This window comes from Anarhichas minor, unplaced genomic scaffold (assembly GCF_050575085.1).
Source record: "Anarhichas minor isolate MPS153535 unplaced genomic scaffold, ASM5057508v1 ptg000003l, whole genome shotgun sequence".
Classification (NCBI taxonomy): Eukaryota; Metazoa; Chordata; class Actinopteri; order Perciformes; family Anarhichadidae; genus Anarhichas; species Anarhichas minor.
The window spans coordinates 11,014,020-11,025,107 of NW_027466449.1; the positions used below are offsets into that span (position 1 = coordinate 11,014,020).

Genomic DNA, 11,088 nt, shown 5'->3' on the forward strand with positions numbered 1-11,088 from the left:
CTGGCTTGGCTGCGTAACAGTACATAGGTGGCTCGACACAGACGGTTGGTAGATATTTCAGGGAGGGGCACAGCCCTCTGCCCATCTGGTTGAATTCTGTCGGCATTTTGCCAGTTTTCCTCTGGCAGTGAGTAGAGTTGGCTAAACAACACGTAGGCACCCTTTCAGCTGTGGCACAGCATGCACCATATGTGAGTTCAGCAACAGCCATCAGTTTTTGGGGAATGGCAATCAGAGTAGTTTTATCTCTCCCTCTTTCTCCGTTCATCTCTCTCTGTTGGAGTTTGTTTCTATCTTTTTTGGATCAGGACTGAACCCTGTCATTGATGTCCTTCCTAGATATCAAAGCTGTTGGGCCTGCAGCAGAGGTGGTCTATTGCTGAACTGAGACCTTGAGACAAGCCTGAGCTAAATATCATCCGTAAACCTGAAAAAGCCCCTTTTTCACCCAGAGGAAAAACCTGATCTGTGTTTATGTGTGTAAAAGGGGAGTGAGGTTAGCTTCAGACTTCCAACATATTTCATTAATCTTGCTTTAGGCTGTGTTAATGTAACAGTCGGGTGACTTTTATACCGCAGCCTTGGCCTTGATCAGACACATGATGCCCTATTGATTTCCACACATGCTTTGAGAATATATGGCAAGCCCATGTCACATTTCATTGACTCTGCCAAGTTCTTACTCCCTTTGAGCTGGAGTGAGAATGAGAGATGGTTGACGTGTTGGGCACAGTCTCAATCTCTGTCCTCTTAACATATTCCACATGTTTCCATTAGGAGTTAAGACATTATGATGGATCTATTAATTGCGATCGTTCTCAGATCTTGTTCACGGGCATACGTTTCTGCAACACCAGAAAAGTGTTGCCTTTTTAGAACTTGGAAACGATTGAAATTGTGCATCAATGGGCTCATTAACCAGCCCATGATCTGTAAGCTACCTATTAGTTAATAGTACAGTTTAGATTGATAAAAACAACTTACACAAAATCTTATGTACCACACTAATTTGCCTCCTGCTGTTTTCTGTTCAGGTCATGGTAATTGCGGTTGGTGAAGCCATATAGCACCGGGTATGCAGCAAATGTCAACACAATGCTTATGCCGTTGAGCACTTTTCAGCTCTGAGTTGATTTTTTTTCCTACTTGAGGCATTCAGGGCACTCCCGCAAATACGCGAGGCGCATAGAACAGAAAAATGCCAGGCACTCAGCAATGGAAAAGCAGTTTGTTAAATTATTATTATACAGCTAAGATAAGAATACGAAAATGTTCTTGCATGAGTTCCATTGAGGTCACTGTTGTTGTTCTTTAACTACAGCAACAGGCCTACGGATGTCGTTTTCCTTCTTTACACTGACATACAGACCCGGGGTGCACATGTGGCCAAGTTAGCTTGGTGGATACCATGGTGTCCATAATTAGAGCCCCTGGATGGTGTAATGACAAGGGGGGCGTTTGGCTCTCTCTAATCTCCTCCTCTATTTCTATTTATTATCCTCATCGTCATGAGCATCATCACACTGTCACAGGCGCAGCGGGATGCAATTTGGTTATCCTCAGGGCTTTCCCTGCCACACGTTCAGCGGTCATCCACTTATCCAGCAGTGTTTCTGTTCCTTTCTTGTGTTTCCCCTCCACTGTAATCTCTGAACCCCCCCATGTCTGCTTTTCATGTCAACAGAGATATCCAATGTCTCAGTAAGTTTCTCTAGGATGAAGGCTCCTCCCTCTCCATATGATCATACTATAGGGCTGTGGTTCGCTGGGTGGCGTAGCGTGTGGTGAAAGCGCGGTTTGCCACATAGCGCTGTGATGTGGGACTCTGGTGGAAGCTGGCAGCTTTGTGCTCAAGCTCCACAGGAGTATCTCCTCAGGCACGGCCTCTTTGGGCTGGACTCTTCCTCCGCTCATCATTTCCTTCTCTTGCGCCGCAAACAGAAAGCATGTGTGTGCCGGGACAGCTGGTTCAGGGGAGTGCGTCTGTGCCTGTCGTGACCTCACGGAGTCAGACAGTGTCCCTCCGAGACACTTTTTTTAACTGTCTGATGATGCAGTGATGATGTCATGTAGACAAGGGTAACTGCAGTGCAGGTGTGCGTTGGGAGGTGGTCGGGGAGGCTGGGAGGTGGAATGCATTAGTCATACCACATGTCGCATCTTGCTTCACACATCCTGTTGTCTCCCATAAACAGACGCTTGATTTATCATGTGCGCCTAATTCTGTTCACATGTAAAAGTGTGTTTTAGTGATAACCCACTGTGTGATTATCATGGTCTGCGGCCCCTAACCTTTTTTCACTCCAACAATGTGCATCTTATAGGCTCAGATTCTGTTGGACTGTGGAGAGGACAACATCTGTGTTCCTGACTTGAAGCTGGCAGTTAACGGGTGAGTCTGTCTACCAATCCCATAGCGTTTGGATTTCGGGAAATATATTAGAATGTGATGGATAATACACAGTAAACTGTGAACAGTGTCACTGAACTCTTCACCTCCACACGGTGCTCGAATTTGAGTGCTAAAGTGTAAATACAGCTGTTTTTGTTGTTCCGCTGCTTTGTTTAGTTTAGCATACCAGAGAGGGACTGTTAACAGCCCTGGAGTTGCAGTAGAGTAGGAGTACATAGTGCTCTGAAAACAGGAAGCAGCTCTGCTCTACAGGTGCTATGCGGACAGTTCAGGGGAAAAGACAGAAGAGATAAAAAGGAAAGTATGGGAGCTGTGTGGCAGAGTCCCAACCTCGCCTTGCTCTCTGAAGCCGTCAGGAGCACCCTGCCTTCCACACTATGATTCAAGAAATCTGTTAGCATTTTTCTCAAAAATAATAACCTCCCCGATACTCCCTTCTCTGCTCTGTCATTTTGATTTTACATTCCTATATTTATATACCATCTGCCTCCATTTCTTTCAATGTATGGCTGATCCATCACATGTGGAACAACCTGCTGCGAGTGCTGCACTCCGTTCAAGTGCAACTCCAGAAACTGAGCCGCAGAAAGTGTGATTGGTGCGATTTAAAATAATAGCTCAATGTTTTTGTCTGCTCTGTTGTAAATTAAGAACGCCTAATAGTAGTAAGAGGGGTTGACAGGATGGCTGTGATTTAGTGGAATTTCAGATAAAGTATCCATCGTTCCTGCAATGTTGTTTCTTATTTTCCACTGCCAAAGCACATACCACTTTCAGCCTCTCAGGGAAAGCTTTAAAGTTTTGTCCTGTTTTCTAATTTTGAGCCTTTGTTTGGTTTAAAAAGGGTAATGCAAGTTTGAGTAAGACTGAAGTTGACTCGTAGGCTGGCAGAGGATCAGTTCTAGAAATCTTCTCTCTCTGGCTCTCCTGCTCTGCTTTACGAGAGCGGGCTGTAATTAAAAGCGTCTGTGTGGCCCTCCAAATGGAATCTCTCATTGTTCTTAGCTGTGGAGAGAAGTAGAGGGAGAGAGAGAAAACAAGGAAGGGGGAGGTGATTTTATAGTCCTTCGCCGTGTTATTAGGCATGTATGACTTTATTACCACATCGGAAAAGTTTTCACTTAATGATCGGGCTTGGTGAGTTAAATCGAATGTATGTTTTTTTTTTTTTCTTTTTTTTTTTGTAGCATGCCTCTTAAAAAAAAAAAAGCCAGTGCATTAGTTTCATTAAAGCAAATTTATTGGCTACTCTACTGCCAGCAAACGCAAACAAAGACTCATTGTATTCTCATCAGCGTAACACAGCTTAACATATATTTAGGCTTGGGTAATATGGAATAGATCAAATATCGCAATATTTTTCACTAAATAACTTAATTCTTAAGTTCTCTTACAAAATATTCACACAATGAGATTTTTGATCAGAATTACTAAATGGATAAAGGCAAATAATGGAAACGCTAGAATAGTCTGGTGAGGTCAGAAAATTTAATAATTTTACTGTTACAATTACCAGCCCTACATATATATATTTGTCTAAGGAGTCCTGACACTATTTAACCTAAACATCAACCCTATTAGTGATCCACGTTTTCTCTGTCTGGGTCCTCAGGAACAGGAAGGAAGTCTACCTAGGTGATGACAACTCGCTGACCTTGACTTTCAACGCCAAGAATGAGGGTGAGGGAGGGGCGTACGAGGCAGAACTCTATGTGGTGCTGCCCCCTGAGGCTGACTACAGCGGTATTGCCCGCAACAATGAGGTGAGTAGGAATGCAAAACACAAATAAAACCCACAACTTCCAGCAACTAATGTACTTCTTGGGACGTGATTACGGCAGCTGGTCTTTTTCTTGATGATTGTCCTCGTGGTCTGACCAATCCTGTGTCCTCTTGTTTCTCAGAGCCTGACCCAGCTTACCTGTAGCTATGAAACGGAGAACCAAACCCGATACCTCAGCTGTGATTTGGGCAACCCGATGAAGTCTGCTACCAGTGTATGTACATCACTGTCTTCTGAGAGTATTTTTTCTCTTGTTTGTTCCATGAACTGATAAGTTTAAGCGTTGAAGGATTGTGGTAAACAGTTGACACTGGGGGTGTCGCGATTTACTGGTATTGACGTCATTGACGTCATGTCAAGAAAGCACATATGATAATATTGTGTGAATGATCCAGCACCTCTTAAATCCCTACACTTTGATATTGCGCTAGTATTGTTATCGTGAATTATTTTGGCAGAATAATCATGTAGTGAATATCTGATATTGTGACAGCCCTAGTTGACAAAACATCATCATTTCCTGCTCTTGGTAGGAAAAAGTTGTATGCCACCCCCAGGTTGGGTGTGAACAGCACAGGAAAAGTCAGAATGTGTTCAGAAATGTTGTGACAGGAAGCACGGACTCCCACCTGTGCCCTCAGCTCCCTGCTGGGTAGAGTTCCCCTTTTTAATGATAGTCACAAGCTGGCATGCTTTTAATAGGTCTGTCGAGGAAGACTGTCAACGAAATGTTAACTGGAAGAGCGAGACAGACGTCTCCATTTTAAAAACAATTTACTGTCGTAAAATATGCTCACTTGTTCTTATGGTAAAGGTCTCCGGGTTGTAGCGTTATTGATCTGATAGATAAAAAGAACATAAAAAAAGTAGCTGCAGAGAGACTTAATGTACCAGTTTGTGTGGAAAACAAATGGATCTGAAGTTATTGATAAAGAAAGGGCACATTTTGAAACTTCCCATGTGTAATGCATCTGTATGCTGGATAGACCAGCAGTTCACAGACTGAAACACCCAAGAACATCACACAAATCTATCAGATGGATGAGATGAGTTCAGTAGAGAGGGGAGGAATGGCTGCAAGAGAGTCCTTGAAGGGTAACTTCAGTATTTTTCAACCTGGACCCCAGGTTTTTTGTCTTTAAGTGAAGACAACGATTTTTGAAATTGGTCCAGTATTGAGCGACAGCGCCGCAGACGGCAGCCTCTCAACGGGCTGTTTGTTTATTGAACGCTCCTGCTGCTGGTCGGAGCTGGCCAATGCTGCGTGCGCTATGATAAGCCAGTCTGTGTTGGAGTTGGACTTAGCAAAGGGGCATTTTCTCACTGTTAATGTATGTCCACTAAGGTGCTTTTTTGCCACTGACAGGCTCAGATTGTTATTAAACATCTTTATGTCTGACATTAGAAATAAAATGTTTTTCTGTACCTTTCGCTTGATTCAACCTGTTTAGCACGTAAAGTGGCTGCAGCGTTCTCGTGTTCTCCATTTAAAAAAAAAAAAACGTACCGATAAGTTACTTTGACACAAAAACATGAGAAATCTGCTCCAGGTTTAGGGAAATATTACATTTTGTGATCGACTTTTGTTTTTAATGATAATTGATATGTTGGATCTTCGTCTTTGCAGCTGTGGGCAGGTCTGCGCTTCACAGTGCCACGGCTGAAGGACACGCACAAAACTGTTCAGTTTGAGCTGCAGATTCGCAGGTACAACTTGCTGTCAACCTACATCAGAGAGACTAACGTGTGGTTCAGCAGTACTGATCTCCACAGCTCTCGAATGACATCAGCTAATCAGAATCTTTTTCCTCTCTCTGTTTCCACAGTAAAAATGAGAATAATTCCCACAGTGAGGTTGTGCCTTACAAGCTGGAGGTGGTTGTTCAGGCTGAAGTCATTCTACAAGGGTGAGTTCAGTGTCAGTATTCCCTCATTTGAACTTTGGGAATTTCATTAAGTCTCTGGGGCCTTCCTACGCATTCTCTCACATCCCTACTTCTCTTTTTAAGTGTGTCTCGACCAGATAAGGTCTACTTCCCGCCGGCCAACTGGAAGCTGACTAAAAACTATGAGGTGGAGCAGGACGTTGGGCCTGCAGTGGAACACATCTATGAGGTAATCAGCCATGTTGTTAGCTCTGCAGACTCATCGGGGTTGAGCAGATTGGGTCCGAAAGCAGATAATACTGTTCACAAAGCAACTTCCCAGGGCAGCAATGAAGGAAAACCAAAGAAAACGTACTCCAGATTAAAGCAGTGTGATTTATTCTCAGGCGCTGCTTATCCACCTTCGTGAGATTTAACAGTGCTCTACTTTAGGTGACCTATTTGTAGATTAGGAAAATATGTCAAATATGAAAGCTTCAGCATGGGGGAAAAAAAAAATCGGATGCAACCTCCCAGCTGCAACTAAAATATGAAACTATCAAGCTGCTTTTGAAGTTTTCTAATATGTTACATACTAAAGTTTCTTTTTTTCATTTCCTTTTTCCAGCTGGTGAACAACGGGCCCAGCCGGATCAGCCACACCCTGCTTGAGCTGCACTGCCCCCTCAGTGTCCGGGGTCAAACTCTCCTTTACCCTCTTGAGTTCTCCTTAGAAGGCCCCATCAACTGCACCTCTGACAAGAACATGAACCACCTAGGCCTCAAAGTGAGTGTCTCTCAGAGTCAAATAGGGCCAAATCAGACAGTAAACATCTCCCACTGGTTCCCACTCAGATGTATGATTAACAGTTGCGCCGTCCCGCTGGTTGGCCCACACCCACTTCCTCCTCCCAGCTTTTTAGCTCCACCCAGGACACTAACCCCACCACCGCTTTGAAGTCCCAGCTCTTCCCTGTGCTTAGAACAGCTTGATGAGCCACCTCACCCAGCAACTCACTCATCTTCGACATCCAGCGGCGCGCCCCCTTATACCAAGTTGTAGCTTTGGGATTCGGTGGGCAAAGCATTTCAGCGCTGCTGTTTGTGTTTACATTCAAAGCTTGACACATGTTGAGCAGGGTTGTGAGTGGTCATCTGTCTTAGCTGTGTGATCTAATGTTTTTCCACCCCTGGTGAATTGCTAAGTACGGTGTATTTCCCTGGGAATCCATATGGAGTAGAGCTCACATGCTTCTGATTAATGACAAAAAGCCTTAGGGTCATGCTAACATTAGGTCTTATATTGACAGAAAGGGTGGTGTGCTCTTCTGCCTATAGTGAGGTCAGAGTCTGTGTTGTCCTAATCGGTGGTGTGTGTATGTGTGTTTGTTCTCTCTCCTCCTTTAGCTCCAGCACACGTCCACAGAACCACCTATCCTAGCACTGAAGGCCCATGAGCACCGCGTCGAGAGGAGGGACGTCCACAGACATCCACAGCTCGCTCATTTGACTAATCTGGTAAGATGCTTAAAGTGTGAATCGCCACGTTCTCATGGATGAACATAGTCAAGCCAAAAGGTTAAGTCTAATGTAATAGGTGACATGAAAGTGAGGAAATGAGGAGCTTGAGTTTACAGTTAAGGGTTTAATGTGTTTATGTGGTTAAAGTTATTTTTGTGACACTTGACGACGAATTTTGTGGGAGTGGCTTTGAAGGGAAGCCTGAAGGAACGGGCTGTCACTGTTGCAGACTTGGTGACTTTCTCGCTAGATTTAGCGTTTCTTAGAGCTTGTGATGCTAGCTACTTTCATTGGAGTTGGCAACACTGGGCTGGGATTTTTACAGTTGGATCATTTTTTAAATCTAGCTTGCTCGTGCTGGTTTCTTAAGATCACTAACCCTAGCTTTAAGTTTAGCGTGCAGGTCTGGATCTAGTTTGGCGACACTGGCCATGCTCTTACACGAGGCTCCTGGGATTGAGTAATTGGGTTATGATGTCGTTAAAAGGGAGGGGTCAGAGGGCACAGGCTTGTCCCGTTGTGGTGATTAACATTAAAGAGTCTTTAGTAGTGGTGGTGGAGGGGCAGAGAGGCCGAAGGGACGTGGGAGGCTTTTTGTCAGTGATGCACTGGTTACTACACAGACTGCTCTCTAATTCTGGGCTCTGGGTGTTGTGAGGCCCCGAGCCCCCACACACTGGCCCTATTGATCCAACCAGCTGCAGGTAGCTTTTCTCTCTGCCCCCAGTCTGTGGATACCTGCCTCCACCAAAGAGGTCTTTGTCTGCGGCCTATCGCTTCTAACTGTGCTCGTTTATCAAGCATGTCCAATGACACCTCCGTATGAAGGACCCCATTCTCCTGTTTCCCGCATGTCTGCACTTTTATTTTCTTTTAGCTCTCAAGAGGAGACATCTTTGTTCAAAGTGTCTCTTAATCAAAGTGTGTTAGTGTTTAGCAATGCTTGGTTAAAGCTGTCAGCCCAGGTCATTGTGTGATCATTAAAAATGACCTGCTTGGTCTTTGAAGAGCTGAGCTATGCATAAAGAACGAACGACTGTCTTCACATGCACTAATAATTGAAAGGCATTTCATGATCACTTGGATTTTTTTATTCTGTTGTAGTACTTTCATATGTTGTATTGGCTGTTGTGCAAACATAACTGTTACAGTATGTTTGGCACCACTTTCTAATACGCTGTGCCAAAGGTTTATGTGGTAACTAATGTCTTTATTGATGGTAAATAAATGGTAATAAAGGTAAAAAGTAATTAACAAATGGTAATTGATTAGTTATAAAAAATAAAACTACATTGGGGTTGCCAGGTTGTGATACATTTCTCTGACAGGTGTTCACCCTGCGGCAGGACTTTTTAAATTATTCAGTAAAGTCCTCTGATGAACTGCTTCTGGAAAAACCTGCCGAGGATCTGGACCAAAATAAATGTATTAACAATTTATTAATATTTGTAACTGTAGACTTGATGGTTTATTAGTAAGTGTGCAACCTGCTTTATTTATTAATGATTACTAACATTTATTTCTCTATTATTGCCAAATACAGTACCAACAGTGTACGTCAGCTGTGTAGTTATTTCACGAAGCTGTGGGAACAGCCTCCAAGCTCCCAAGCTCCAGATCTTGACCACATATCCCCACCAGGGAGGATATGTGGGTCTTGGGTCTGAGGCATCTTTGGCAATGGTCCATGTTCGGGTCATTTCCACAGCCCTTTGTGGCCCCGGTGCCCTGGAGCTGTGAGGCGGTCTACCAGGAGGAAGTGGACTGAAACGCTCCCTGTCTGTCTGAATACCCTCATTAAGTCTGTCTAAGACTGAGCCTAAGGGAAGCAGGCAGGCCCTCTGTTCTCCTCCTGAGTTTGCCTACTTGATATAATAAGTAAACTAATGCGCTCCCGCTGGAAACCCGCCGAAACCTCTCTATCTGGGGGTGGTCTAGTTGCAGCACCACCTCCAAAACGCACTATGTCCATGTTGTGAAATGTTAAAAGTGCCAAGCTGGGTTATGGGGATCTAATTAAGATTCTATATTCTACAGTCTTGAGAAAAATGGGCCGGTTTTAGCGGTTGGGCAATAATGTGGAGAGTGGTGCATGCTGCATTTTTACAGTCTCATGACATTCCTTCAGTCTAATTTGAAGCAGGCGTGGAATAGTGATCATAACATTGGGCTCTTTGTTATATTTATTTGACCTGCAGCATTAAAATGGCTGTTATTTGTCCTTCGAAATTTGTTCTACTAGTTTTCACTTTTGCCTGTGTGACTTCCACCTGTATTTAATTCCTGTTGGTTAAGATTTGTGGGAATATCTTCATTTAGAGTCTACTTAAGCACAATGATGACTTAAACAAAACGCATTTAGCATTTCATTAACATTATCTTTACTCCTTTGTGTCTGTTTCCGTAGTCCTGCTCTAATACGGAGTGCTGGGCACTGCAGTGCACCGTGGGTTTGCTGGAGAAGGGGACTACTGCTATCCTCAAAGTGCGCTCCCGCATCTGGGCCGAGACCTTCACCGAGGTTTGTCAGAGATGACCCTTGCCTTAAAAACTCACCAGACATGTACTGTACACAAACACGTGTTCCTACCAGATGACAGGAGGCATAGCAAAGGAAATGGCTGTGCACTATAGATTAGTCTTTTCCCACCGGTGCCTGTGTATTTTCTCATGTCAGGCTTTGGCAGGAAGTTAGAATCTATTTTTCCTCAAAGCATCAACAAAAAAATTTTAAAAAGTTGAAACCTCAAAAGTGAAGCTGGCAAAGGTACATAGCTGCAGTAGTCAGTCTCACATATCTTTTTGTGTTGATTCTGGATCAGATTTTAAGGCTGTCAGTATGCACAGTCCCACATATTTGCCTCAACAAATGGGACAACAGTTTCTAACACAATCAAGATTACAATTTCTACATTTTTCATTTTTTTTCTGTCTGTATGCCATATTGGAGTTACACACCGATTATTAATCACCCCCTGCTTGCTGTAACACTAGGCATCTGCATGAATGTATTGAAAATTCATTATCTGGTATCACAGCTTCTCCTAGGATAGGAATGCTGAAGGGATTTTCTTTGTAAAAAAGCCTACGGTCTCTGTCGCCCTCTCGTGTATAAGTGGTGGATTGCGTTAATTTTGAATCAAATGTTTCAACTTACGCTTCTTCCTTCAGAGAGTTTACAAGCAATATGTGCTGGAGTGCCTGGCCAGCTACCGCGTGGAAAAGATGCCTTACGCCATCTTACCCAAACATGCTCCCAGTGGACAAAAAGAGGTATTTTAGATTTTTTTCCATTCTTTCCGGTGGCTCTACTTCTAACAGTTGTATTGTCTTAATTTTCTTTGTTGAAAGACGAAACTGACAAAGTGTGTTGTTGTCTTCAGGTGGTGACCCCAGTGGTGTGGAATAAGCCAGATATAGAGAACGCAGTTCCTTTATGGATAATCATCTTGGCCATTCTGGCTGGTTTACTGCTTCTGGCTCTACTCATCTACGTGCTATACAAG

The 11,088-nt window shown here is 43.7% G+C and overlaps 1 protein-coding gene across 1 annotated transcript in view; it reads left to right on the top strand.

Moving 5' to 3' along the window:
• Positions 1-11,088, top strand: part of itga5 (integrin, alpha 5 (fibronectin receptor, alpha polypeptide)) — a 35,648-nt gene that overhangs the window by 21,439 nt on the left and 3,121 nt on the right. The window contains exons 19-29 of the mRNA XM_076097630.1: positions 2,325-2,392; positions 4,026-4,176; positions 4,318-4,410; positions 5,824-5,903; positions 6,023-6,103; positions 6,206-6,311; positions 6,690-6,848; positions 7,469-7,579; positions 9,990-10,103; positions 10,754-10,855; positions 10,966-11,088. Coding sequence (XP_075953745.1) covers positions 2,325-2,392; positions 4,026-4,176; positions 4,318-4,410; positions 5,824-5,903; positions 6,023-6,103; positions 6,206-6,311; positions 6,690-6,848; positions 7,469-7,579; positions 9,990-10,103; positions 10,754-10,855; positions 10,966-11,088 — 1,188 coding nt within the window. The remainder of the gene's footprint in view (positions 1-2,324; positions 2,393-4,025; positions 4,177-4,317; positions 4,411-5,823; positions 5,904-6,022; positions 6,104-6,205; positions 6,312-6,689; positions 6,849-7,468; positions 7,580-9,989; positions 10,104-10,753; positions 10,856-10,965) is intronic.